Here is a 14,899-nt window from a genome sequence, read left to right as displayed (position 1 = left end):
ATGGAAAGCACTAACTCACTGTGGGTTCGATGTTAAGGATTTGAGCTTGGTTCCGGACCTGGTGCTTTCCTCCAAGTTCAAAACTCTAGAATTTGTGAAGTACAACGAGCTAGCTGCCCTGAGGCTCATATTACCATGTTTTGTAGGCGAATGGCTGGGTACATCAACAACTACCAGCTATTGATTCACTACTTCTAGGACAGTCTAGTAGGGGCGACGTCCAAATGGTACAACCAATTGAGCCATACTAAGATCTACTCATGGAAGGGCCTAGCTCAAGCCTTTATGAAACAGTATAGTCATGTAACGGATATGACCCCATATAGGATCACCTTGCAGAATATGGAAAAGAGACCGAATGAGAGCTTTCGATAATACGCCCAAAGGTAGAGGGAGGTCGCTATACAAGTCCAGCCACCCCTCCTAGAAAAAGAGACCACTATGTTATTCATCAATACCTTAAAGGCTCCATTTATCACTCATATGTTGGGGAGCGCCACCAAAAGCTTCTCAGACATAGTGATGACTGGTGAAATGATTGAGAATGCTGTGAAGAGCGACAAAATAGAAGCAAGGGAAAGTACCAAGAGATCGGCCCCTAGGAAAAGAGATAACGAAGTGAACAATACGAGCAAATATAGCAAAGGTCATTCCAAATCACTCACTGTAAACCAACCGAAGACGGTAATTGCCAACCAACAGAGCACCGTAAGATAAGAATCCAATACGAGGGCGAACACAGAAAGGCTACAATTCACACCTATACCTATGATGTATAGGGAGCTGTACCAGAACCTATTCAACGCACATGTAGTGTCCCCTTTCTACTTGAAGCCATTGCAACCCCCGTTTCCCAAGTGGTACGACGCAAATGCCCAATGCGAATATCACGCGAGAATCACCGGTCATTCAATCGAAAACTACACCGCGTTCGAGAAATTAGTTGAAAATTTTATTAAAATTGGGATTGTAAAGTTTGACGACCCATCTGCGCCCAATGTAGGAGGAAACCCGCTCCCCAATCATACTAATCAAGGGGTAAACGGGATAAACGAAGGCGGGAGCAAGAAGGTCAAATATGATGTTGTAGAAGTCAGAACCCCATTGAGACATGTATGGAAAGAGATGGTCAAGAGAGGATTGATCGTAATGGATTCGGGAGAAGAGTCTGAAGAAAAGAGGAACTACTGTGAGTTCCATGATGAAGTAGGGCATGAAATCCAAGAGTGCATGAAGTTCAAGGCTCTAGTACAAAACATGATGAACAATAAAGAAATGGAGTTTTATGAAGAAGCCAAAAACCCCGAAGAGGGAAATATATGTGCATCAAAAGGAGAATCGACAGCACAGATCCAAAAAGTTAGCTACCCGTGGTTATCATACCACGACCCAAAAATAATGAAGTGGGAGTACAAATGCCACCAAAATTCCTAATCAAAGACCTGCAGTCTTCCCTTATAAGGACAGCAAGAGGGTCCCATGGAATTACGATTGTAACGTGATGATCCCGGGAAAAGAGAACCTGGCTAACACTTTAAAAGAGGGCCAAGATGTAGACTCCTATACGCGTAGCGGGAGACACTACGATTCAGTAAGCGACAAAGTGAAACCAGCAAAAGGAAAAGCCATAGTGGTCGAACAGAAGAAGAAAAAAGTAACCAAACCTGAACTTCTTGTTAACGAGCCGGTCAACGAAGAGAAGGCTAAGGAATTTTTAAAATTTTTAAAGCACAGTGAATACAGTGTTGTGGAGTAGCTACGTAAACAACCAGCTCGTACCTCGGTGCTGGCCTTACTCCTAAGTTCGGAGGTACATCACAGCGCGCTAATGAATGTTTTAAATAAAACATATGTCACTAATGATATCTCCGTCAACAAGCTAGATCGTTTGGTTAGCAACATAAGTGCCGATAACTTTATTTTCTTCAATGATGATGAAGTACCACCCGGTGGCATGGGGTCGACTAAAGCTTTACACATTACCACACGTTGTAAGGGGTATACGCTACCAGGGGTACTGATTGACAATGGATCGGCCTTGAACGTCCTACCATTATCCACGCTAAACAGATTTCCTGTAGACAGCTCTCACATGAAAGCATGCCAGAACATAGTGAGGGCATTTGGTGGCACAGAGAGAAGGGTATTGGGCAGAATTGAAATACCTCTTTTGATCAGTCCAAACACATACGATGTGGATTTTCTAGTGATGAATATTAAGCCTTCATACAACTGCTTATTGGGGAGGCCCTTGATACATGCAGCAGGGGCAGTACCATCGTCGTTACACCAAAAGTTGAAATTGGTAACCAAAGGCTGGCTAGTGACGATAAATGTTGAAGAGGATATCATCGCAGCAGTAACCAGTGACGCGCCGTACCTAGAGGCAAACGATGAAGCGATTGAATGTTCATTTCGGTATTTGGAATTTGTAAATGTGATATTCATTACCGAAGGGAGCAGGATCCCAATCCCCAAGATATCCAAGACTACAAGAATGGGCTTGCAATTAACTGTTGGAAAAAGAGCTCTATTCGGAAGAAGACTTAGGAGACACCTTCAAGGAATGGTTGAAACGCCAATATTGAAGGTCAAAAAAGACCGCTTGGGCTTAAGATTTAAGCCGGATGCGAGACAAAGGAAAAAGGAGCTGGAAAAGAAACAAGAAAGACGGAGAGCACGGTTGAATGGGGAGGAAATCAAATGGGAGCCAATGATATTCCCCCATATATCGAAAACTTTTGTATCCGGAGGAGTCATTCATCCCGAGCAGGGCATAGAAACCATGGAAGAAATATTGAGAAATTTAAGCATCAACGCAATATCTGAAGAGGAAGCTGGAGAAGGAAATTTGTCGGGCATTTGTCCCTACGCACCTGGAAGTGTTTTGGACAACTGGACTACGGAAGAGTTCCTGTAGTTTTTAAGGCTAACTCATAGTAATGTCCAAAACACACTTATTGCTCTAGGCCTAGGAGTAATAAGGATCTTTTGTGAAATAGGCTTATGTTCAAAAATGTTATTTCAATGAAATGCACATTTATCATCATTTTGAGCAGATATTCTTTTATTCTTTCCATTTCACTCATAATCATACTATACAAATAATTGCTCTCAAATTATTTTGGTCCTTTGGACATTCTTCCAAATATTCTTTTGTTCTTCATTCATGATCATACCATACAGATAAGTATTCTTAAATTCTTCTGGTTCTTTGTATCTTCCGTCATCCTCATAATAGGTCTCCAGATATCAATGATATGAGCGACACTGCTAATGACTCAGAGTCTCCTTTGGAGCGAGATATGTGTATGGAAGATTCTCAGGATTTCGAAGATGACCGAGGCTGTAACCTATCTCCTATTTGTTAAGGATGGTAGAGCAAGATAAGAAGCAAATCCTACCTTACAAAGAGTCTGTAGAAATTATGAGCCTAGGAGAGGAACAAGAGGTGAAGATCGAAACTTGTATAACCATGGAAATGAAGTGAGACCTTATCGAATTACTTCAAGAATTCAAAGATGTCTTCGCATGGTCATACTAAGATATGCCTGGGTTGAACACTTATATCGTGGTGCATCGACTCCCCATAAAGGAAGAGTGTAAGCCAGTTCAGCAAAAAATCTGAAGGATGAGGCCTGATGTCTTATTAAAAATAAAAGAAGAGGTTAGAAAGCAGTTTGACGCCAGATTTCTAAAGGTGGTAAAATATTCAGAATGGGTAGCCAACATCGTCCCCGTCCCTAAAAAGATGGAAAAGTACGAATGTGTGTAGACTACAGAGATTTGAATAAAGCCAGCCCGAAAGATAATTTCCCATTGCCTCATATTGACTCCCTAGTAGACAACACGACAGGGCACTCACTGTTCTCCTTCATGGACGGTTTCTCCGGATACAACTAGATCAAAATGCATCCTGAAGACATGGAGAAGACCACATTTGTAACCATGTGGGGCACATTTTGCTACAAGGTGATGCCATTCGAACTGAAAAATGCGAGGGCAACATATCAAAGGGCCATGGTAACCTTGTTCCACGATATGATACATAAATAAATCAAAGTTTATGTCGACGATATGATCGCAAAGTCCTGAACAGAGAAGGAGCACGTACAATCCCTAAGGAAATTGTTCTTAAGGTTGAGAAAATTCCAACTAAAGCTCAATCCAGCAAAGTGTACTTTCGGAGCTAGGTCCGAAAAGCTGCTAGGATTCGTGGTTAGTGAGAAAGGGATTGAGATCGACCCAGAAAAAGTTAAAGCTATACAAGAGCTATCGCCACCGTGTACTCAGAAAAAAGTTCGAGTTTTTGTAGGAAGATTAAATTATATCGCTCGATTCGTTTCACAACTAACCGAGAAATGTGACCCCATTTTTCGCCTCCTTAAGAAACACAACCCAGGTGTATGGGATGAAGAATGCCAAAGGACTTTCGACAATGTCAAGTAGTACTTATCCTATGCTCCGATGCTGACGCCGCCTAACCCAGATAAGCCATTGATACTGTATTTGGCAGTAATTGAGAATTCTATAGGATGCGTGCTTGGCCAGCATGATGAATCAGGAAGGAAAGAAAGAGTTATTTACTATCTTAGTAAAAAGTTCACTGAATGTGAAATAAGGTATCCGCCAATAGAAAAGTTGTGTTGTGCCCTAGTTTGGACAACTCGAAGGTTGAGGCAATATATGTTGTATCACACTACTTGGCTCATCTCAAAACTGGACCCTTTGAAGTACATGATGGAGTCAACGGATTTGAATGGAAGGATGGCCCAATGGCAAATTCTACTCTCTGAATTCGACATAGTCTATGTGAACCAAAAAGCAGTAAAAGTGAGTGCAATAGCAGATTTTCTGGCCAGTAGAGCTTTGGAAGATTACGAGCCCTTGAACTTTGATTTCCCGAACGAGGACCTGATGTGTGTCACAACCACTGAAGAAGGTCCCCCAGAAGAACTTCCCTGGAAACTAAACTTCAATGGAGTCTCAAATGCCGTGGGTAATGGAATCGAAGAAGTCTTGGTATATCCAAACGGAGATCATTATCCATTTACTAGTAAATTGGATTTTGATTGCACAAATAACATGGCAGAATATGAAGCGTGTATCAAGGGTATCCGTGTAGCCATAGAACGTAAGATTAAAGTGATAGAGGTGTATGGAGATTCTGCTAGTGATCTATCAACTCAAAGGAGAATAGGAGATAAAAGATCCCAAGTTGATCGATTATCAAAAACTGGTCCTTGAATTGATTAAATAGTTTGATGACATCACCTTCTGCTACCTTCCACGGGGCGAAAATCAGATGGTTGATGCTTTGGCTACCTTAGCTTCCATGATTAAGCTAAACAAACAAAAAGATGTCAAACCCATCCAGGTGAGCATTTATGAAACTCCGACTCACTGTTACAATATTGAAGAAGATGAAGAAAAAGACGATCGCCCTTGGTATCACGATATATTGCAATATGTGAGGAATCGTGAGTACCCGGACTAGGCAACCGAGAATGATAAAAGGACGTTGAGAAGAGTGGCCATTGACTATATCTTGGACAGGGAGATCCTATAAAAAGAAGAAAGGATCAAGTGCTATTGAGATGTATAGACGCTACAGAGGCTAAGAAAATCTTAAAAGAAGTCCATGAGGGTGTCTGTTGGACACACGCTAATGGCTTCACGATGGCCAAGAAAATTATGAGATTCAGGTACTATTGGTCCACCATGGAAGGAGATTGTATCAATTATACCAAGAGATGTCATAAATGCCAAATCTATGGAGACAAAATTCATGTGCCTCTTTCACCTTTGCATGTCATGACTTCCCCATGGCCTTTCTCTATGTGGGGCATGGATGTGATTGGGCCAATATCGCTAAAAGCTTCCAATGGACATCGATTCATCTTTGTGGTTATCGACTACTTTACCAAGTGGGTAGAAGCCGCTTTATATACCAATGTTACAAAGACGACAGTAAGCAAATTCCTGAAGAAGGAGATCATATGTCGATATGGAATACCAGAGATGATCATATCTGACAATGCATTGAACTTGAACTATAGCACAATAGCAGAGGTCTGCAGTCAATTCAAGATCAAAAACCACAACTCGTCACTGTATCACCCGAAAATGAATGGTGCAGTGGAGGCAGCTAATAAAAACATTAAAAAGATCATGGGGAAAAGGGTTGAGACTTATAAAGATTGGCATGAGAAGTTATCATTTTCCCTCTTTGCTTATCGAACGTATGTCAGGACCTCTACCAGGGCAATGCCTTTCTCTTTGGTCTATGGAATGGAAACAGTTTTGCCTATCAAAGTCAAGATTCCCTCTCTCCAAGTTTTGTCGGAGGTAAAGTTAGATGAAACAGAATGGATCCAATCTAGATATGATCAGTTGAACTTGATTGAAGAAAAGAGGCTAAGGGCTATCCTTCATGGACAGATGTACCAAAAGCGGATGATGCGAGCCTATGATAAAAAGGTTTGCCCTAGAGAATTCTATGAGGGGGGCCTGGTTTAGAAAAGATCCTTCCCATACAAAAAGATTTCAGAGGGAAATGGATGCTAAACTGGAAAGAACCTTATGTGGTGAAGAAAGCCTTTTCCGGAGGAGCATTGTTTTTGGCCGAGATGGATGGTAAAAATTTTCCCAATCCTGTGAATTCGGATTCTGTCAAGAAGTACTTCACCTAAAGAGGGAGGCCAAGACGAAAACCCACAAAGGGCGCTTTGAGACCAAAGGGGTTTTTGGGTTGAAAACCCAAAAACGGGCGGCTCAAAGCTTGAATATGAGGCATGTGGTAGTCTTGTCCTCTCAAATTAACAAGAGGGAAGAACAGTACATCTTGGGGCATCAACAAAATACTCGGGATCTCCTGAACACATATCTAGCTCGAAATGGTCTCTGAGAAGTTTGAATAAAGAAGCTCGTGCTGCGATATCTAGGGCACTTTTTTTCTCATCTTATTCATTTTGTACCTTAGCAAATTTGCTATCTTGTTTAATTTATTCACTTTGAGTTTTGCTCTCAATAAAATTCCATTTTGTCGATTATGATAATCTTTTTCGAGCATTTTTTGTTGAAACCATGATTTTGGGACTTATAATATTCACATAAAAGAAGTTATGCATATTACTCTAGAAGGTCTCTAAATAGTACAAGGACCTGAAACAGGACTACTAGTTAGAACTAACCAGATTCAAAATTTGGAAATATTGAAAAAAGAATAGTCCAATTTGTAACACCCCTATCCCGTAACCGTCGCCGGAATAGGTAAGGGGCATTACCGGACTTGTAACTCATGCCAGATCAGTAAAATTTTGAACATTTTCTTGAAGTAAAGATCATTCAATTGGATAATTGCTAGACACAACCAGGGATAAAATTTAAAAACTTATAAAAGTAAACATTCAAAAGATGTCATATTCGCATGGCTTATATACATTAACCAAAATATCCTCCCACTACTAGTCTATTCTATACATGCCATAAGATAATCCAAAACATAGCAGTACCAAACAGTGGATAGTGATAGTGTGACAAGTTGCTGACGATCCCCGAGCAAAAAGGCCAGAATCAACAATATATAAAACAGAGAAACATAACAACAGAGTAAGCTTTTGTAAGCTTAGTAAGTCTTAAGCAATTTAAAACCAGTGAACTCAAATATAACCAATTTGTTTATTTGATTCACATATAACATTTCATTTCATATCTATAGTTATCCTCATCAGACAAATCAAAATGTATATCTCCCAATATCCTATAGTATTTCTCCATAACCGAATACTCACATATTCATATGGCATTTTCATATTTGCTTTTCATTTTACAATCATGATTTAATTTTGATGGGTCTAACATGTACAAGTATTTATCACATACCTGACCAACCAAATTAAAAGTCGATCTTACGAATTCTCATATAACCTCTTTCTAGGTATACTACCCTTTTTGGCCGAATATACACAATTACGTAATACACAATAAGCAGATAAATTCTCACTTGATAGTGATCTCTTATAAACATAGGTACATTACATATTTTCACCTAACTTTTCACATTGACCAAATGCACAATAATCATAGAATAGTCTTATTGCTTTACTCATATATGCATCACATAACAACCTTGTGATTTAATCCAAATCAAGCTTAAATATAATCTCAAAATACATACCTGATCAACTTAACGCATTGAACGTATTTATTACCAATTGTTACTGTGAAGTCGTATAATCTTATGCATTACTCGAATCTTCAGCGAGACCTTTAGCTCGAATAATCCCCACACGTAGTCATCGGGTCTTACCCGGAAAAAATCTCCACACGTAGTCATCGGGTCTTACTCGGAATATATTTCCAAGTTTCATGTACATTTAATCACATGTTACAACATTCACATCGACTGTCATATTTGTAATTCATTTGCCTCATCAAATATCTAATAATACACACCTTTCACATTTGGTCATTCGGCCACAATATATACACATCTCATACATATTTCACATTAGCCATTTGGCTTTACCACATATACATATCTCATACATATTTCACATTAGCCATTCGGATTTACCACATATATATATCTCATACATATTTCATGTTAGCCATTCGGCTTTACCACATATACATATCTCATACATATTTCACACTAGCCATTCGGCTTTACCACACATATATATTTATCTTGTACATCAATTTCAGCAATAGCTTATAAGCAACTCAAATAGTTTCATCAATGTTTACAACAAAATCACATATTCACTACAAGCTGTTTTCCTGAGCAACAGTCATTAAATTATTTATAACTGGAGCTACAAAACTCCAAATCAATTTCTGTTAATTTTACCTGAAAATAGACTCATATATATTCCATCCATAAAATTTTCAGAATTTTAGGTTTGGCCAATCAATACCAGATTTTTCTTAAAGTTTCCCCTGTTTCACTGTTTGACTAATCTGACCACTCTTCAATACGAATCAAATTCCTCATTGTACAGAATTCAAAATATGTTCTATTTGATTTAATTTGAAACTAGACTCATTAAGGAGTCTAAGCATATAAATTTTATCTTATAAACGTTTTTGTACAAATTATAATGATTTTCTAAAAACAGAACAGGGGATTTCGGAGTCATTCTAACACTGTCTCACACAACTTTAAATATCTCTTTATAGGAAATTCCTTTGCTTACACAGTTTCTTTTATAAGAAACTAGACTAATTAAGCTTTGATTACATATTTTATTCAGCCTATAATTCCACACCAACAATTTATGATGATTTTCTAAAATCACGTTACTGCTGCTGTCCTAAGCAAATTATTACAATTTGCTCTTAAATTTCCAAGTCCAAACACTTATGAACTTACCATTTGAGTTTAAAACATATCATGGCCACATCATATCTTATTAAATCAACTCATTATGTCCTATTATGATTGAATTTACTCAACGTTTAATCACTTAAAACTTACCTCGAAAGTGGTCGACGACTAGATATCCACGGCTATTCGTTTACTTTCTCTTTTCCCCTATCCGACTTTGATCCTCTTTGCTCTTAAGCTTAAGTAAAACAATAGATTTGCTTAAGTACTTAACTAATATTATTCACTTAACAATCACATTTGGCAATCACATATCATTTAATCTATATCTAAAACAATAGATTTCAATATGTATCATATTTAATAAAACATGCCATGACTCGATTTCATGCTTATTTAATTTATATCTAATTCACATTCACAAGCAAAGAGTCACTTAATTTATCATGCTTTCTTATACATGAATTTAATCATATTGCCGAATGTCCTTATGTGTACATGGTACATACATAAGGCATATATATATATATACCTATATATGACCATTACAATTTAAACATTTAATCATAATCAGCAAGCTTTATTTCAACTATTTAAGGTGCAAACCAATTATGTTATTCATTAACATTTCGTCATATTAAATCTTTGATTAACCAATTTAACACATACCAAAATCCAATCATACATCTAACCTTTATCTCAATACCAAACCGAGTTATAAGATTATACATTACACTAAGCATATCATTAAACATACCTATTCAATTTAGCTAATTTCATAGCCGATTAATCACCTTACCCCACATTACTCAATGCCGAATATTAACCCAACATCTCAAGCATAATCACCATGAAACTTACCTTAATACACATTTTATCCCATTGCCGAATACATATATATATCATCAAATAAATATTTATTCACATAACAACAATTCATTCACATCTCTATAAATGATCATAATCGGACATTATAAACAAATCAACTAGTTTAGCATTCAAATTCTTCTAATCATTCCTCAATCACTTACTCAATGAACAACAATCCAAGCACATCAAAGCATAGTCGAATGTATCATTCTTCTTAAATTCAAAAATAAATGCATGGGCTAACTTCAAAATCTATTTAACAAATCAACTTTACCAAAATTATCAAGAAATTAAGCCAAACATACCTCCAATTTTGCTAATATAATTGCCATATGTCTAAGGGCCCCCTTTTGTTCTTCTTTGATCCTAAGAATCGGCTATTGAGAGAAAGAATGGATAAAACTTTGTTTTCATCCCCTTTTTTTTTCCATTATAAAAACTTTATTTCATATTTTATAAGTCTTTATTTAATTCTTTAACAAAATGTATATAATATCATTTATTAGCCATCATTACAACAAATAAAATACATATTTTCTCACCTAAAACCATCATGGTCGGCCATTATCATGAAAAATGGGGACTTTGACATGCAAGTCTCCATATTTAATCCATGCAACAATTTGGCCATTTTAAAAATTAACCAACACATTTTCAATGTTTCTCACATAAGCCCTTTTGATTAAATTCGCATTCAATTGACAAAATCAAAGCATCAAAATTTCACACATAAATTGTAACATAAAATAGACATGAAATATAACAATCAATTATTTGTGTGACTCGGTTTTGTGGTCTCGAAACCACTTACCGATTAGGGTCAAACTAGGGATGTCACACAATTTGTGACTATTTCTTCATATTTTCTGTTAAAGACACTGGCTAAACAAGAAGATACGGTAGCACATCAATGATAGAACTTTGATGAACAACGAGTGATGACAACCTAAGCATTAAAAAGGGATCACTTTCAAAAATGACATTCTGCATTGATGCAAATATCATTCATAACGTATCTAGTTAGGAAGCACTTGATTCAGTTTGATCATAGCATCCTAATCATTTGGCATAAGCATAGATACATGAAACTGATTCTGTAGATCATGTCCCCAAAGGACGGTGTAGCAACATCAGTGAATTCACAGATCTTATCTCCATGAGGTAGGAATGAAGCAAATCGAAGATGGCGAATCTTATCTCCCTAAGATAGCAAGGGAGCAAATTTAAGCCACTAGCCTTGTATCTCTGAGCAGCAGTGGAGCAAGCTGAAGATTGTAGATCTTATCTCCATGAGGTAGCAATGGAGCAAACTGAAGATGACGAATTTATCTCCCTAAAGGGGCAAGGGAGCAAATTCAAGTCACCATCCTATCTCCCTAAGCAGCAGTGGAGTAGGCTGAAGATTGTAGATCTTATCTCCATGAGGTAGCAATAGAGCCGATCGAGAATGACAAATCTTATCTTCCCAAGGTAGTAGGGAAGCAGATTTAAGCCACTAGCCTTGTCTCCTTGAGCAAGAGTGGAGCAGGCTGAAGATTGTAGATCCTATCTCCCTAAGTAGTAGTGGAGCAGATCAAAGACAGCGAATCTTATCTTCCCAAGATAGTAGGGGAGCAGATTGAAGCCACAAGTCTTATATCCCTAAAGTTGTAGTGGAGCAGACTGAAGATAACAGATCTCATCTCCCTGAAGTTGCAGACGAAAACACAGCAAAACAGAGGCAAAAAATGAGCAGATTTTTGTATTTTTTACTTTTCTTTATTTTTGCTTTCGGCTATAAAAGCCCAAAGAGAATCACCTGTAACGGGTTACGCGCACACGAAATAGCAATCGAATATAGAGAAATCGAATTCATTTTTAAAGGTGGTTCATTTGTTCATTTTATGTTTCTATTTTCTTTATTTTATTTTAAAATCTACCGCAAAGATATATAAAAAGAAAAAGGGAAGTTTTACTCGTATCTCAGCGTCGATTTCTTTGGCATCTGCTTCTCTGGTCCAAAAATTGACGGATCCTTAGGGATCCGGTTAAGGCAACGACGAAGGAAGTTAAGGGTCGATGGTTCTACGATTGTTTTAGAGGTTTTAGGTTTTGTTTAGGGGTTTTCGTGGCCCTAAATCTCCTTCTACGCGAAAGGGGGACCTAGTTTAGGCTTCGAGCATCCCTCCGACTACCATCTGCGGTGGTCACCGCCGTCAGCAATGCTGGTCGGCCGCTGTATTCTCTAAACCCCAAGACCACACCCAGAGAGAAACAGAGGATAGTCCTCTTGTTTTTTTAAAAACCTAGCACAAAATGTTTTTTTTCATCAAAATTTCGGCTTTATACTGGATCTATACGACACCGTTTGGAGCCAAAATTTCAGTGGCCAAAATGGCACCTTTTGGGAATAGGACCTGCGTGCGTGACCCGACCTGAAGAGGATCCGCGTGTTTTCCATTAATGGGAAATTTGTACACTTATTCCTTCCTCATTTCTATTTCTATTCAATCTCATTCAATTTCCTTTATTTTATTTTCTTTTAATTTGGACTCTTTTGTTTTATTTTGGTTCAATTTGGTCCTTTGACCTTTTGAAGGTAGGACATGAGAACGACGTCGTTTTGATGATAGGGTATAATTTCTCAATTAGTCCTTTTTTTGTGGCGTGTGTTTTAATCTGGTCCTTATGCGCTTATTCCTGTACGTTTTTTGCCCTGAATTTTATTTTTGTTCTGATTTGGTCCTTAGTAATTTGGTTTTTTGACCTTTTTATTTTATTATTTATTTATTTATTTTAATATTTTATATAGTATTTATTCTAAATCATTTCGCTCCTTTTTATTACTTACATTACTGGGTTTTATTATATATTATTTTATCATATATTATCTAATATATATACATATTTAAGTTTTTACCCTTTTTAAATATTAATTCAAAATTTGTTGTACCCTTTTACTTTTAAATTGTTTTATTATTGATCTAGGGTTTTCGTATATTATTTATTTTAAATATATGTTATTTATTTTATACTGTTATATATATATATGCATATTTTGTCCATTTTAAAACTTGTCATTTTTTTATTGTTTTATTATTCATCTAAAAATTTTCATATATTTTTATTTTTATTTTATTCTTCTATTCAATCCTTTTATTTAAACTTTTATTTAATTATGCATTATTTTAAAATTATGTCATGTTTGTTATCTTTTGGTTAGCCTTATCGTTGTCATTGTATTTTTTGTGCAATTAGCTATTTTATGTTATTATTCTTCGGGAAAGGATTGTATGAAACAGTGATGTCACGTCATCTATATCCATTTCTAATAGTTTTATGCCACATCAGTACTCTTATCCTGAATTTCAGGATTTTATCCTGAAAAAAATCATATCCAAATTAAAATACTAAAATTCAGGATAAAATCCTAAAATTTAGGATAAGAATACTGATGTGGCATAAAACTATTGGAAATTGATACAGTTGACGTGGCGTCTCTGTTTCATACAATCCTTTCTCTTATTCTTCCTCTTGATTGCCTATATTATTGTTAAATGTTGACATGACATGTGATTATCGTGAATTGTTTTCTCTTGCTAGTGTACGTAAGTTTTTGTTATTCATTAGCATGACATTTTTGTCCGAACCATCTTTTAAATAAAAAATACGTTTCACTTAATTATCACACTTGTCATTATTCAAAAGTTCTCAAATGAAAGCAAAGTTTCGCGTTTAGAAACTCAGGAAAGCAGTGCCCTAATTTACGGGGCTTCAATCTTTCTCGATGGATCTAAATAGCCAAATATCATTTCAAATTTCAGAATGCATGATTTTTAAATAAAATAAAGGCAATATTCGATGCTTGGAAATTCGAGAGAGTCGTGCCTTAACTTACGGGGTTTCAATTTTCTCGTTAGATCTAAATAATCGAATACCCTTTTAAATCAAAACGCACAAGACTTCAAATAGAAGGCGAGCTTATTTTTTAGGGTTTGAATGTCGTGTCCTAACTTACGGGATGTGATATTTTAACAACTCGAGGTGAGAAAGCCTTTAATGCTTGTTTCAATTTATTTAAGCCTTTTTTTTATATATAAAAAAAAAGGAAGGATCATATTTTCAATTCTTTTCGAATCTTCAATTTCAACACTAAGATATCGACTAATCAATTAGGTACCAATTTTGGACATATCGAGGGTGCTAATACTTCCTCGTGCATAACTGACTCCCGAACCCATTTTCTGATTTTCGTAGACCAAAAATTATCATTTTAGTAAATTTAAATTTTTATTAAAATGATTAATTTGAGGTGAGCCGATCTCACCTCAAAAAAAAAGATTGGTGGCGACTCCCATTTTTATTCGTATTCATTTTTAAAATCAAGTCGACCCCGTTTTTCAAAAAATGGTTTCGACAATCGGGCTCCGTCAAGAAAGTTCGAAAATCTTAGTGGCTGAATTGTGATTAGTTGGGTCTCAATTTTAGTTTTGGTTAGGATGGAACTGACCGGTAATTATTATGTAATAATAACCATGTAATATTAATTAACTATTAATTAAATTGATATTATACGAATATGAAATTAATTAAAATTGTCACATCTTTGAAAAGTTCTACTAAAAACGTCATATATATATAGATTATAGATTAAAAAAAATTAAATTGATTGAAATAATTGAGTATAAATTGTTAAATTAAAAAATAATAAAAATTTCA

At 36.3% G+C, this 14,899-nt stretch overlaps 1 protein-coding gene across 1 annotated transcript; it reads left to right on the top strand.

The window, feature by feature from the left end:
- Nucleotides 1-522: 522 nt before the first annotated feature.
- LOC107887648 (uncharacterized) lies at nucleotides 523-3,371 on the top strand. Its single transcript, XM_016811892.2, has 6 exons — nucleotides 523-684; nucleotides 780-860; nucleotides 976-1,359; nucleotides 1,463-1,654; nucleotides 1,757-2,916; nucleotides 3,242-3,371. Exons 1-6 carry the CDS (start codon nucleotides 523-525, stop codon nucleotides 3,369-3,371), a joined length of 2,109 nt encoding a protein of 702 aa, XP_016667381.2.
- Nucleotides 3,372-14,899: the final 11,528 nt, after the last annotated feature.

This window comes from Gossypium hirsutum, chromosome A03 (assembly GCF_007990345.1).
Source record: "Gossypium hirsutum isolate 1008001.06 chromosome A03, Gossypium_hirsutum_v2.1, whole genome shotgun sequence".
Classification (NCBI taxonomy): domain Eukaryota; kingdom Viridiplantae; phylum Streptophyta; class Magnoliopsida; order Malvales; family Malvaceae; genus Gossypium; species Gossypium hirsutum.
Note: the sequence above shows the minus strand (reverse complement) of the source record. Positions and strands in the feature narration are given on the sequence as shown.

Excerpts from the sequence above, each read along its gene's own strand:
- LOC107887648 (XM_016811892.2), top strand. The coding sequence starts at position 523 with ATGACTGGTGAAATGATTGAGAATGCTGTGAAGAGCGACAAAATAGAA. Across the intron at positions 1,360-1,462 it reads CGACAGCACAGATCCAAAAA|GACAGCAAGAGGGTCCCATG; the intron begins GTTAGCTACCCG and ends TTCCCTTATAAG. Across the intron at positions 1,655-1,756 it reads TCGAACAGAAGAAGAAAAAA|CTACGTAAACAACCAGCTCG; the intron begins GTAACCAAACCT and ends GTTGTGGAGTAG.